Here is a 15,021-nt window from a genome sequence, read left to right on the forward strand (position 1 = left end):
AAGGTACAAAGGGATGGCGGGTGTTGGGGGGGTATCTCACTGAAGTGACAGGGCCTATCACTGGAAGAGTTGACAAAGGACCACAGAATGATGACTCCCTGAGGTAAGGAGTCTAGGAAAACACCAGGGGACAGGATAAGTACTTAGTAGGATTTTTGGTGGCAGAGGGTACAGTAGGGAGGGGTGTTGTCTATGGTGCTGAAAGTCCAAGGCAGGGAGTTAATACCACAGGAATAGTGGCAGCTGGCTCTCTGCTTGCCAGAATTTCCTGTAAGCAGAAACTGTGTTAGAACCATGCAGCAGGAGTCAGGTGGAGCAAGTGACCTGGAAAAGGTGAGTAAAGGTAGTCTGCCTTCCCTGGTTCTTTGCCTTTCTCTGGATTCTATTTGGAAGGAGATTCTGCATTCTTGGGTAGAGGAACAAGTAGCAGATATCCCTCCTGGGTCCAACTTTGCTAACTTTGGGGATGAGAAGACCTCTGGTGTCTTGTTCTACTGTACTGTACATAGTTAAGTTTTTGGGTATTTAGCCATTAAATACATGGACTTTTTTATTGCACGGGAGGGTTGCCACCCCAACCTCTGTGTTCAAGTATAACTTTACATAGATAGATACTTACTAGAATTCTCTAGAAATAACTACTCTTTGCTTTTTATCTCTTTTACATATATTTTATATTAAATATATACATAAACAAAAATAAGGTCGCTTTCTTTGTTCACATAATACATCATGGAATCATGTCATTCCAGCTTACTCTTTTTAAGGTATCCCATTGTTCTAATGTGTTGGAATTTATTTTTTTTTTAACTTTTTTTTAAGATTTTTATTTATTTATTTGACAGAGAGAGATCACAAGTAGGCAGAGAGGCAGGCAGAGAGAGAGGGGAAGCAGGCACCCTACCAAGCAGAGAGCCCGATGTGGGGCTTGATCCCAGGACCCTGAGATCATGAACTGAGCTGAAGGCAGAGGCTTAACCCACTGAGCCACCCAGGTGCCCCTGTGTTGGAATTTATTTAATTACTTGCTTATTCATAAATGTGGGGATTTCTTGCTTTATTTCCCCCCTTTCTATAATAATCATACCTGCATCAACTGCTATTGCATTAACCTTTGTCTATTTGTGCTAGTATTTCTGTGGACATATTATAAGAATTGGAATTTAATCCTTGGTCGGAATGTGTGCACAGTTAAAGAAATTCATGGCCATTCTCACAATGTCTGAGCAGGTGGTTTTTGATTTTTACCTCCCCACCCCCAGTTTTTAAATTCCAGTTAGATAATATACAGAGTAATGTTAGTTTCAGGTGTAGAATTTAGTGATTCATCACTTACGCATAATACCTGGTGTTGATCACAGTGCCCTTCTTAAATACCCATCGCCTGTTTAAACCATTCCCCCCAACTTTCCCTCTAGTAACCGTAAGTTTATTCCCTATAGTTGACTCTGTTTCTTTTTTGCCTCTTTTCTCCCCCATGTTCATTTGTTTCTTAAATTCTACGTGAGTGAAAATATATGGTATTTGTCTTTCTCTGACTTATTTCACTTAGCATAATACTCTAGCTCCATCCATGTCATTGCAAATGGCAAGATTTCGTTCTTTTTATGGCTGAGTAATATTCCTCTGCGTGTTTGTGTGACACACCCCTCACATCTGTTTTATTCATTTATTAGTTGATGGACATTTGGGCTATTTCCATAATTTGTCTGTTTGATAATGCTGCTATAAGCACCAGGGTGTGTTTACTTTTATAAACATGCTAGGAGCTAGTAGAGGGGGAGGTCACAAAGTCCTGGATGATCACAAAGTACCTGGATGACCCTGGGATCGTGACCTGAGCCGAAGGCAGAGGCTTTAACCCACTGAGCCACCCAGGCACCCCAACTATCAATATTTTTAATTATTGCCAATTATTCAATTTTTAAAATCTCATTTGAATTTGTACTTATTATTTTGTTGAGATTAGACATCTTTACACATATGTATAAAGTTTCATTTTCTGAATTTTTCAGTCATGTTTATTGCTCATTTTGTAAAAAAAATTGAATTCATGATCATTTTCTTATTGAAGATCTCTTTATATATTATGGATATTAAACCTTTACCCATCGTGTGGTTGGAAATATATTTCTAATGTTCTCTTATCTCTCAAGTTTTATAATGTTCTCTTTTAAAATACTTGGGTGAGGGGCGCCTGGGTGGCTCAGTGGGTTGAGCCTCTGCCTTCGGCTCAGGTCATGATCTCAGGGTCCTGGGATCGAGCCCCACATCGGGCTCTCTGCTCGGTGGGGAGCCTGCTTCCCCCTCCCCCCCTGCCTGCCTCTCTGCCTACTTGGGATCTCTCTGTCAAATGAATAAAATCTTTTAAAAAAAAATTAAAATACTTGGGTGACTTTCTATTTTCTGACATTGGTGTCATTGCTTTAAAAAAAAAAAAAGTCTTCACTATCCCTATATCTAACCATTTGCCAGTATTTTCTTATATATATTTGTTCTCTTTTATATTTAAATAATCAGTTACATCTGATTATTTAAGATCTGATTATTGGAGATCTTGTTTTGTAAGATACGTATACAAATATTTTATGCAAACAGTACATCCAAAAGCAGTATAACACCATCATGTTTGACTAATTCATCCTTTCCACTCTCACTTGAAATGCCACCTTTGTCATACCTTAGTCCTACAGATGTTCATGACTCTTCTATTCTTTTGCTCTATCAAATATGATACTTTAATTAAAAAAAAATTTTTTTTTCCTTAACCTCTATACCCAACATGGGGCTCCAACTCATGACTCTGAGATCAAGAGTCACATAGTCTTCTGACTGAGCCCAGCCAGACACCCCTCAAAATTGATTTCTTTATTTTAACACACTTCTCAGAGCCTTTAGTGATAGATCTTACGGATCCCCAAGAGTTCCAGAGTATACAATGTTTCCCATTTTATGTATTTATACATAAAATGTACATTTTATGTATACATATACCTAATTCTTTGCTGTGGACAGCTGTTAGTGTGTCCCAGATGCACAGTCCAAGGAGCACAGGTTTGGCAAACTGTGTCCCTGACTTTCTTTTTTTTTAGAGCTTTTATTTACTTGAGAAAGAGAGCATGAGCAAGAGAGCACAAGCAGGGGGAGAAACAGACTCCTCATGGATCAGGGAGCCTGACATGGGGCTTGATCCCAGGGCCCGGGGATCAGGACCTGACGTGGGGCTGATCCCAGGGCCCTGGGATCAGGACCTGAGCTAAAGGCAGCTGCTTAACCAGCTGTGCTACCAAGGCGCCCCTTTGTCCCTGACTCTTAACATTTATTTTCTCACTCTTTTCCTGGCTTCCCAAGTCTCACCTTCCTACAGTGGGCCCCAAGCTCTACTGCAGGAATGGTCTTCCTGATGCCCAGGTGGGAGGGATTTTCTTGCTGTAGTGAAGCACCAATTGTTCCTCCTTCTTTGAGAATGGAGTCTGTTTCTTTAAAGCCTGTTAACACCTGATCCCAGTCCGTACTCTGGTTGAGGTTTACCTGGTCTTAGCAACCTGGGCCTCCTTTTCTTTTTCTTTCTTACCTCTGAAGTGCTCAGTTCTGCTTGTTGAAATCCTTTTAGTTAATTTTAAATTAACTACATTTTAGTTAATCTCTCCATCCATCAGGGCCCCGGCAGTCTCAGTAGAGCTGTGTTCTCCAAGTGCTGCTTTGAAGTCTTGACCAGCAGCTGCAGAGCAAGTCCCTGGGATGTGAGCGGCTTCCCCATCCTGTCCTCCTCACATGTCACCCTGGGGGAGTGGGTTGAGAGAGCTGTGCAGCTCCGGGACATCAGCCTGGCGCTTTGGACGAACATGGCCGTGCCTTCAGTCGCAGAGTTCAGGTATTCTTACCATCGATCCCCTGGTCTTTCCTACAGAGCATGTAGCAGAAAACTCATAACTTTTTTCTGTAGAGGCTAGTTTTGGTTACTGAAGGCAAGTATGTTTTCCAGCTGGATAGGTAGGTTTTTAGCCCACAACAGACTATTATGAGCTGGCCCGTGCCTCTGTCAATTTGAAGCCTATTGTGATAAAGAGAGGAGGCTTGGAAAAGCATGTATAATTACTTGAAAAAAGAAATTCACCTTTAACTATTGGCAGTGTAGTCTGCTGTGTCACTTTCTGAGGGGATGAGAATGTGAGAAAGGAAAGCTGTTCGATGTAGTGCAAGCCCGTAAGTGCTTCCTTATCTCTACAGACGCACGGATTCGCAGCTTCAGGGACTTGTGCTGTGCCGACACCTGGCGGGTTTGGCAGAGCTGCTCCCTGAGTCCCGGCAGCAGGAATACATGCAGAACTGTGAACAGCTGCTGCTCGGGGACAGCCAGGCCTTCCAAATTGTGGGCCAGACCCTTGGGGACATGGCTGGGCAGGAGGCCCTGCCCAAAGAACTGCTATGCCTCTTGCTCACCTCCCTGCGCCACTTGTTTGGGGAAGGGGACAGTAAACGGGACCTTCCCGAGCCAGCCCGCCGTGGGAGCCTCTGGGTGAGCCTTGGCTTGCTGCAGATTCAGACATGGCTTCCGCAGGCACGCTTTGACCCTGCAGTGAAGAAGGAATACAAGCTCAAGTATGCTAAGGAAGAGGTATGGAGGGGTGAAAGTCTGAAGCATGGGCTCCTTCCCTGAATGGGTGGGTGTGCTTAGTATATCACTCCTCGTATTGCCCTTTGGATGCTCAGCGCACCAGAGGGATGATTTTGTACAGGCTACCCTGTGACATCCCAGGAGTGTGTTCTAAAGACTGCACTTTCTTCCTTGAGAGTTCCTCTGAGTTAGCTTAGGTACTTGGAGGGGCCCTTCCTAAGCTTCTGATGCATTTGCCAATAGACTGCAGTAGACAGAGGTCTTAACGGTAGAACACCTGAGGCATTGCCAGAGAACTAGTGTATCTCCTATCCATACTCCCTGTACCTGAGCTAAGTTTCAAATATTTGGACTTGAATAATTTCTTTAGATATGATATGGTATTCCTCAGGTTTTAACGTTTGGGTGTTTATCTAAAATTCAAGAATCAAGTAGATTTAGATTAAGTGGTATCCCTTGATAGTTGAACTTCTAACCAAAACAGAAAGATAGTGGTATAATTTTCCTTCTTCAAAATATGGAACTAGTGTATGAGTTGGTAAAGACTAAGCTGCTATAGCAGAGTCCAGAAATCCGGTTGTGTGAATAAGATAGTTTCTTTTATCTAGTAGCTCTAAGGTGAGTGGTCCAGGTTCATGGAGCAAAAGCCCCTGCTCTTGAGTCATTCAAGAGCCCAGGTTCCTTCCATCCAGTTACTCTGCCCTTCCCCAGTGCATTGTCCTCTTGGACATGGTCATAGCTGGGCACAGCAGACCAGCTTTTTCCCTTTCTGTTAGTTACACCAGCTACAGTGTGAGTGGAAGACCCGAAACCTCTCATCCCAGCTACTGACTGGAACGGACCTGGAAGATGAAGTCATTATCCGTCACTCTCATCCTCACATCAGGTAACAGCAGAGTAATTGTGTTGTTCTGTTTTTTTTTTTGTTGTTGTTATTTTAAAGACATTTTTAGATTGATCTTTGCAATGTAATTGCAGTGTTAGAGGTGATAATACTTGTCTCTACATTAGCAGTTAGATCCTAAAGCCATGGTTATAGTCAGGAAAAATTAATACTCTGAAAGGAAGGGCAGAATTCACATGGGGCCGGGTGGGTTGAAACCACTGAACTGATTTTCAGCATGACAGAAGTTGGGTCTAATGATGTGCACTGTGTGGGTTTGCTGTCTTGGTAAATACTGTGCAGTGTAGTACGTCTGCATTCCAGTCCTGTTCCTGTCCTTTGGCTTTAGACTTTGAATAGATCATTTAATGCCTTTGAGCCTTAGAGTCCATGTCTGTGAGAGGAGGATCGTAGCAACTCCTTGAGTGAATTGTGATTAGACTTGGATGAAATACACATCTGTGTTACTTAACACCATGTGTGGCATGTGATAAATGATCTCTCTATTACTCATTTACATTATAATTGTCAATATTTTCTTCATATTATTCCTCAGCAGCTGATATGCCTTCATTCTGTTTTCCTAGCTAAGGGCTCAGCCTAGATTTGCTGTTTTCTCCTGACAGAATTTGCATATTATGTTGATTTGCCTTTAGACTACTTCGCCAAAGAATTGATCATCTGGAGAACTTAATCTGCAGCCTGTCAAAGAAACAGGCCTTCAGACCCCAGGTGCCTGCCTACGAGTCACTGGTACAGGAGATCCACCACTACGCCACCAGCATTGCCAAGGCCCCTGCTGTTCAGGATCTGCTCACACGGCTCCTGCAGGCCCTTTGCATGGATGGGCCTCGGTCTGCCCAGGTGGCCCAGAACCTTCTGAAGGAGGAGGCTTCCTGGCAGCAGTCCCACCACCAGTTCAGGAAGCGGCTGGCCGAGGATTATGCTCTATATCCAGACTCTGTGGCCCCGCTGCAGGCATCCATCCTGCAGTTGCAGCATGGCATGAGGCTGGTGGCATCTGAGGTCTACGCTTCACTCCAAGGCAGTGTGGTCTCTGCAGACAGGCTGGCTACCCTGGCCGCATCCCTGCTGGCTTTTCCATCGGTGGGCCCCGCCTTCCCCACTTACTATGCCCATGCAGACACTTTATGCTCAGTGAAGTCAGAGGAGGTTCTTCGAGGTCTTGGGAAGTTGATCCTCAAGCGCTCAGGAGGAAAGGAGCTGGAAGGCAAGGGCCAGAGACCTTTCCCCAACCGAGAGCAGCTGCTGATGAACGCCCTCCTTTACCTGCGCTCCCATGTGCTGTGCAAGGGAGAGCTGGACCAAAGGGCCCTGCAGCTCTTCAGACATGTGTGCCAGGTAAGCCCATTTCTGGGGGGCAGCCCCAGCCTACTTCTGAAGGGAGCTGGGAGCACAAGCAGGTCATCAGCAATACTCTGTGTAGAAAGAGACCAGATGGTTGGGCTTGGGATCTAGTGTCTTCCTTTCTGTCTCCTATTCAGCTGTCAGTTTTGGGGGTGTTTGTCCCTCAATTTTTAAGAGATTTGAAAAAATTAGTGATGTTAGCTCTTTATCTGTGATAACTGCACATATTTTCTCCTCGTTTTTTGTTTATCTTTTGACTTTATTTATGCTGGTTTTTGCTAGGTAATAGTTCAACTTTTATTAAGAAAATCTGTTTTCCTCTTATCAATGAAAACAATTTGTTCTCAGTTTATGTAATTAAAAGAATAGATATAAACAAGACAATACCAATTAAAGCTGTGTAACTGGTAACATACTGGTGCGTTCCATTCTAGGTTTATGTGTATACATGAGCCTGAACATGTATATCTATGACATTATAAATTTAAGTCATTTTTCCAGTGGTTTATAAATTTTTGTTTTTTTAGCAGAACTCTTTTTAAAATGAAAATCTTGGACTATTTTCCTGATATATAATAGATAAAAGACATGCTTTAATTGAGGACAGTTCTGTCTCCTCTGTGATCTCTGAGACTGGTCTTTAAGTTGCTAGAGTTCTACAAACTACTACTAAAGTCCATTCTGTTTTATACTTTGCTTTAAAAACTTAACAGCAGTTAGTGATTATTTTCCTCTGTAATTACGGTGTTCTTTACATGCATCATACTGAATGGCTTCCTAGTTTTTTTTTTATATGGATATTCTCTAAGACATGTAACTAATTTCTTATTGTAGGACATTTATATTTGTAGTCTTTTTACTACCTTGGAAAATGTCACCACCACCATCACCACAGTCTTATTACCTAGGTCTTTGGGTGTAAATTCTAGAAAGCAGAACTGCTGGGTTGAAGATTAACCACTTAAGTTTTTAATACAGATTATCTTTCTGAATGGTGGATATTCATTTCCTCAGTTCTCATGAGTATTGTTTAATTTATAGTTTTTGCCAACTTAAGGACTTAAAATCTTAGAGTTACTGGGGATTTAAGAGGTGTCTGATAAGGTATAGTCCAGATTTGTCTGGTTGGTGCCCTGCAACCACCCTGCCACCAGCCCTTGTTTCCCTTTCCTGAATTCCTGAGCCAGTTGCTTGAGTTGTTAGCCAAGTGCAGTCTGAATCACAACCCCCACATTGCCTATCCAGAGCCTGTCCTTAGTACAAAACATCATTAACTCCTGATAGGAAGTTCCAGTGGCATTTACTGTAGCAAGTTTTTACAGCTGTGAAAAAGTAGCAGTACAGCAAGGGGGAATTTAGAAAATGGGTTGCTGCAGAAACAGTTTGAAAACAGTTTACTTTCTCTCTATGACCTGGGATTTCGTTTCTTGGATATTGGCTTTTACTTGTTTTTGAACTATAGTACTTTCGTTATCATGAGAAATTAGGAGCTAACAAGTTTTGCTTTGTTCATTGAAGCACCTCAGCGAAGACAAATAAGTTTCCTTCCAAATGTGTAACTTTTCAGGAAATTATCAATGAGTGGGATGAACAGGAACGCATAGCCCAAGAGAAGGCCGAGCAGGAAAACAGCCTTTACAGATACAGGAGCAGGAACTCCAGGACAGTCCTGAGCGAGGAGGAGGAAGAAGAACGGGAGTTCAGAAGGCAATTCCCACTTCATGAAAAGGTTGGGTGGTGGTAACAGGGTTTGCTTGGGAAAATTTCCCTTGCTACCACCTGTGTTACCTTTGAATGGTTTTGTAATCTAATTGTTTTTACTATATCTTGATGTAAGTCACTACTTCATTTTTTTGATTGTTCATGCTCCATCTTTGCGTCTTTCTTTTGGCTTAAAACTGCATTTTGATTTTGTAGTTCAATTGCTCTAATGTTATTGACAGGATTTTGCAGATATTCTGGTAGAACCAACACTGGAAGAGAAGAAGGGAACTTCAGATGGGCAAGAAGAGGGAGCAGCCACAGACCCCGCCCTCTTCTCCCAGAGCTCAATGCAGGCTGTGATGCTGATTCACCGGCAGCTGTGCCTCAACTTTGCCCGGTCCCTCTGGTACCAACAGACTCTGCCGCCACACGAGACAAAGCATTATCTTGGCCTGTTTCTGTCCTGCTATCAAACTGGGGCATCTCTTGTGGCACACTTCTACCCTCTGATGGGTATGACAGTTTACTTTTGTTATACTCTTGGGAAATGAAAGCGAATAAATGTGATTGCTACTTCTGGAACAATTTAAATCATTACCTCCCTGTTTTTTGCTAAATTCCTTATTGAGGGAGTTTCCTTAGCTTAAGAGACTCAAGCTACTTCAAAAAACTTTTTTTAAAATTCTGCAATAGTGGATTTTTGTCATTCGAATACTTTGGGGTAAAGGGATTAAAAAAATAAGGATATAGACTTAGTTTAAATGGTTTTGTTCCTCAGTATTATTTCTGATTTGCCTCTAATAGTTTCAGTGCTATTTTCATATCCTGTATTCCTGGGAGCAACCTGGGAACTCAGAAACTAATCTTAGAGAATTTCATTTGATTAACTTTCCTGTATGATCTCATGAGTTCTTCCTTGCTATTAGGAAGGAAGCTTTAAATTTCTTTTCTGCCTACCAAGACAACCACAAAACCCAAAAAATTGAATCCATCAAACCAAGCTCTGTAGCTTCTTGATAACAGCTAAGTGTCTGAATTCCTCTGTATATCCAAGAAGCTTGGCAGACTTGGTGATACTCTTGATATTACAGTCCTAGTCCTCTAGGCCCATGTTGCTTTGGGCATGAGTGGCATTGAAATATCTTCATTTGTTCCAGTAGTTCATTATGTCTGAGCGTGTTTTTGTCATCTTTGTAACTTGATAGCTCAGTCTGCTGAGTTCACTGACTTTACTATGATGTTAACTTCCCAGGAGCTGAGCTGAATGATCAACTCTTGGGCAGCCAACTTTTGGCCTGCACCCTCTCCCATAACACTCTCTTTGGTGAGGCAGTCTCAGATCTGATGGTGAAGCCCGATGGGCCCTATGACTTCTACCAGCATCCCAATGTCCCAGAAGCAAGGCATTGTCAACCTGTGCTTCAAGGTTTCTCAGAGGCTGTTAGTCAGCTGCTGCAGGAATGGCCAGAACACCCGGCCCTTGAACAGGTAGGGCATCTGGTGAGGAGGGAGTCTTGAAGATACGGTCTCTGCCATCTCTGGGGATTCATGTGCATATTTCAATACATTAACAAAGATTCACAAAACCCCACTTCGGTGGGATACTATTCCCTGCAGGATGGACATAGCAGTTTGTACTACTATTGTATAAATGATGTTTGGGATTCTGTTAATTTTATTTGTTGGTCAGAGTTCACTGTTCACATGTTAAAGTGCTGCTGTATTGCTCTGTTTATTCATATACCTATGTATGTTAGCAAAGGCCTGGCTTTTTCAAGATTGGTGGTTTTAACTCAGACATAACTTACAGTTTTCAGCCAATTTTGTAATAATTCTTATAATGGAGAGTGGTTAAGAGAGATTATCCTGGGGCACCTAGCTGGCTCAGTCAGAAGAATATGTGACTCTTGGACTCCAGGTTGTGAGTTCGAACCCCACATTGGCTGTAGAGATTACTAAAAAAACATCATATTAATAATAATTATCTTCTCAAACTCCATGTTTTTTCAAGAGCAATGCAGGTAAAGTGTTTATCTGAGATTCACAGGCCTAGAAGTTGCCTCCATGGTTTTTGTAGGTGCTTGTGAAGCAAGGACTTTGCATAAAACTTTCATCAGTTCTCTCTTCAGTAACCTGTGACTTTGGGTGGTATTCCCACAGAAATGCCTAGATCTTTTATCTGTCTGTCTATCTGTCTGTCTGTCTGTTTACTGCAGCTGCTGGTTGTAATGGATAGAATTCGTAGTTTTCCACTTTCCAGTCCCATCTCAAAGTTCCTGAATGGCTTAGAGATCCTTCTGGCAAAGGCACAGGTAAGATAATTCTCTCTCTCCTCTCATTTTAGTTTGTAGTCAATTGAAAAAAGACTATTTTTTGGCAGAGTTATTGTTAAAGGGACAGAAAGTTACAGTTTGGGTTGGATAGAGGAATCAGCTTCCTCGGTTTTTCTGGCATGGGGTCCGATCATTACAAGTGAAGCTTTTGCCTTGTGGGGCATGTGAGGACCTGCCTCCCCTATTCTCAAGTGTGGGATGCAGTGTCCACTGGTACTGAGGTCTCCTTTGGCCCAGGCTTCCTGGTGGACTTCCAGACTAGCCCCGTGCCTGCATGTATCACCCCCCTCGGTCCTCTCAGCATCCTCTGAAGTATCTGGTGATTCTCTGATTATCACATTTGGGCTGTGCACTGTGGAGGGGGTCACGTGACTAACAATAGCAATCAGACTCAGCTCGCTAAATTCCTTTTTGCCTAAACTTGGCTTTGCTGAAGTTCTGTCAGGTGACCAGAAACAACTTGAAGCCTGATTCACTGGATGTAAACTCATTGGTAAATTGGCATAAAAGTTATTTAGGGGCCTTGTGGTCTTCACTCAAGGACTAAAGGTCCAAGATATTCCTGAAAGCAGGAGGTGATTAAAGGATTAAATAATGGCCATAGTAAATTTTTTCTTTGCTTTTTAGGATTGGGAGGAGAATGCCAGTAGAGCTCTCTCTCTGCGGAAGCATCTCGATTTAGTCAGTCAGATGATCATACGTTGGCGTAAACTGGAACTGAAGTAAGTAATAATCTGTCACTTCCCTTCCCCTCCTGAATTTATGCTGTAGGGACATTTGATAGTTTGTGTCTGCATAGACTGAGAATGTGCTTTTCAGTTATTAATCGCAGAATTAAAAGCAGGGCATTAAAGTGATCTCGGTAGAGACCAGACAGCGGCATATCTTTCCAAGACAAACTGGGTGTCTTCTCCATTTTCACTTGGGAGGAGAGAAGAGTGAATGTTTAGCTTCTGCTTGAGTAGTTTCAGATCTTTCGAGAGGGTTTTCTTAAATGACTGCTCGGCCTCTTCTCTCACATTTCAGCTGCTGGTCTATGAGTTTGGATAATACCATGAAGCGCCATACCGAGAAGTCTACCAAGCACTGGTTCTCCATCTACCAGATGCTTGAGAAGCACATGCAGGAGCAAACAGAGGAGCAGGAAGGTAACTCCCGTCCATAAATTCCTGCATCATTAGAAGTTGCAGGCTAATTGTAGAGTGCTGCGGAGTGTGGGGTTTAACCTATTCCCATGTCTGCTGGCACTGCTGCTTTTACATAGGATACGTCGTTTGACTTGATGGAATTCCTCAGAGTTTTAAGTGACTTGTTCAAATTCTAGAAAGCTGGTCATAAGATAAAGTTTCCTTATTCTGTATATCCAAGAGATGTGTCATAATGAAGATTTCGTAGATACTAACTGGCATGCTTGAGTTGAAAGTGTTTTCATTTCATGCTTGAAACAAACACCTTATAATTCAGTTTCATAATTTGCTCTGAGTGCATTTAAACACACATCCTGACTGCAGCTGTGTTTATATCAGCCTGGAATTTACCTGTGGTCCTCCTTGCTTCAGAGTTTCACTTTGCAGTCTCTACTTGCCTGCTATCCCTCAATGTGTCCTATAGTAGATTACGTGCATGTTATGAATATGGAGTGATGGTTGGTGGTACATCTGGTTTCCTCTTTGAATCTCTAAAGATGACAAACAGATGACCCTGATGTTGCTGGTTAGCACATTACAAGCATTTATTGAAGGATCCTCACTGGGAGAATTCCACGTACGACTTCAGATGTTACTGGTTTTCCACTGTCATGTCTTGTTGATGCCTCAAGTTGAAGGAAAGGGTAAGGAGGGAGGGGTGTGAATGTGTGTCTGTATGTGTATTTTGTTTGTACATACTTTTTAAAAAAAATTTTGTGGCAATATGTATTCACATAATTTTGCTTAATACATGTCTTTCTATGCAAGACTGAATTTAAAAGTCTTTATAACATTTTTAGTTACAGTAATAACACATTAATTATAAATTAACAAAATATTCATATTTGCTTTAAAAAATCATTTATCAAAAAAATCATTTATCGGGGCGCCTGGGTGGCTCAGTGGTTTAAGCCGCTGCCTTCGGCTCAGGTCATGATCTCGGGATCCTGGGATCGAGTCCCGCATCGGGCTCTCTGCTTGGCAGGGAGCCTGCTTCCTTCTCACTCTCTCTGCCTGCCTCTCTGCCTACTTGTGATCTCTCTCTGTCAAATAAATAAATAAAATCTTTAAAAAAAAAAAAAAAAAAAAAAAAAATCATTTATCAAACACTAACCTCTAGATTATCTGGAAAATTAAAGATGCAAATTGCTATAAATCTGGTATCCCAATTAAATTCTGATTTTTAAAAGTATATAAAATGTCCCTTAAATTATTCTAAGTCACACTCAAGAAAACTTATTTTACCCTTTTCATAAGTTACTAAGTGTAAAGATTTTTTTTTTTTAATTTATTTGACAGAGAGAGATCACAAGTAGGCAGAGAGGCAGGCAGAGAGAGGGGAAGGAAGCAGGCTCCCTGCTGAGCAGAGAGCCCGATGCGGGACTCGATCCCAGGACCCTGAGACCATGACCTGAGCCGAAGGCAGCGGCTTAACCACTGAGCCACCCAGGCGCCCCAGTTACTAAGTTTATAACCTCTTAAACATTCTATCCAAATGTGGGAAAACTGTCTGGAGATGCAAAGCACAATAAAATAATTACATGAAAAAAACAAATAAAAATACCTGTTAAAACAAAGTTATTATAGCTGGCAGCACTTAAAATTGGTAATTTGTATTTTTTTTTTAAAGTTTTATTTATTTATTTGATAGAGATCACAGGTAGGCAGAGAGGCAGGGGTTGGGGAAAGTAGGCTCCCTGCTCAGCCCCTGATATGGGCGGGGCTCTATCCCAGGACCCTGAGATCCTGACCTGAGCCGAAGGCAGAGGCTTAACCCACTGAGCCACCCAAATGCCCCAATAATTTGTATTTTTTTAAAAAGTTGCATAGCTTCAAGATGATTCATTACTGATTAACTCTTGAGCAGTTTTACTTAAGAGGAAATAATATATTTAATAGATTGTAATTCAATTGACATTCTTAGATTTAGTTCATTAAAATGTAATTATGTAACTTGATTTACTCTTTGGACTGCATTCTGGTAGTTATACCTTTAATTTCAAATATTAACGTATTTTAGCTCTCCTGTGGAGAAGTCTATTTTCCACTCTGGGAGAAAAATACAAGAACTTGAGATCATGGTCTACATTCAGACAGTGTTTTACTGCTTGATTACATTTCTTGGTTTCACATATATACTTTTACAGTGCACTGTTTAAATGGATTAGGCTTTGAATTCTCCATGAGTAGGTGTCTTGTTGCATAACAGGTTTTATTTATTTACTTATTTAGAAAGATTTTATTTGTTTATTTGAGAGTGAGTGAGAGCATGTAGGGGGTGGGGGCAGAGACAGAGACCCTCAAGCAGACTCCACACTGAGTGTGGGGTGTCATGGGGGCTCGATCCCACAAGCAATGAGATCATGACCTGAACTGAAACCAAGAGTCAGATGCTTAACTGACTGAGCCACCCAGGCGCCCCTGCATACCAGGTTTTAAATGAGACACTTTTAATCATCTTTTACTTTAAAGTGATACATACTAGATACAGAGAACAACATTAAAGTACAGACTGGTTATAAATGAGGCCCTGGCTAGTGGACTCTGACAGAGGTCAGTTGCCAGATGCAGATCTCGGAAATCGGTGTGTTGAGGCTGCAGATCTTTCTGTCTAGACAGTGTTAGGTGTCCTGCTAAGCTTTTGCTTGGACACCATAATTAGATTCTTGGATCTAGTGAGAGCTGTGTTCCATGTCAAGTAACTGCACCTAAGACGCTGTTAATTACTGTCCCTGACCACATCTATTTGGATGAAATGAAACTAGGACTCTAGATTGTGAATGAGCAGTCAGGGTTAGCCTTTTACGCCATCTTTTAAAACAGGCTCAATTTCTGCTTACTTTACAATAAGATTCCGAGAAAGGGTTTGAAATTGTGTTTAGTGAAATGTCTGAGTACATGGTCTTTAAGAACAAAAGTGCAACAAAA

General features: G+C 41.8%; 1 protein-coding gene across 2 annotated transcripts in view; it reads left to right on the forward strand.

Moving 5' to 3' along the window:
• Positions 1 to 15,021, forward strand: part of MDN1 (midasin AAA ATPase 1) — a 170,964-nt gene that overhangs the window by 118,972 nt on the left and 36,971 nt on the right. For both annotated transcript variants that reach the window (XM_046004659.1, XM_046004660.1), the window contains exons 60-70: positions 3,660 to 3,874; positions 4,231 to 4,618; positions 5,395 to 5,504; positions 6,158 to 6,863; positions 8,437 to 8,598; positions 8,813 to 9,086; positions 9,826 to 10,061; positions 10,790 to 10,885; positions 11,534 to 11,628; positions 11,933 to 12,054; positions 12,591 to 12,737. In XM_046004659.1, coding sequence (XP_045860615.1) covers positions 3,660 to 3,874; positions 4,231 to 4,618; positions 5,395 to 5,504; positions 6,158 to 6,863; positions 8,437 to 8,598; positions 8,813 to 9,086; positions 9,826 to 10,061; positions 10,790 to 10,885; positions 11,534 to 11,628; positions 11,933 to 12,054; positions 12,591 to 12,737 — 2,551 coding nt within the window. The remainder of the gene's footprint in view (positions 1 to 3,659; positions 3,875 to 4,230; positions 4,619 to 5,394; positions 5,505 to 6,157; positions 6,864 to 8,436; positions 8,599 to 8,812; positions 9,087 to 9,825; positions 10,062 to 10,789; positions 10,886 to 11,533; positions 11,629 to 11,932; positions 12,055 to 12,590; positions 12,738 to 15,021) is intronic.

Source organism: Meles meles, chromosome 5 (assembly GCF_922984935.1).
Source record: "Meles meles chromosome 5, mMelMel3.1 paternal haplotype, whole genome shotgun sequence".
Classification (NCBI taxonomy): domain Eukaryota; kingdom Metazoa; phylum Chordata; class Mammalia; order Carnivora; family Mustelidae; genus Meles; species Meles meles.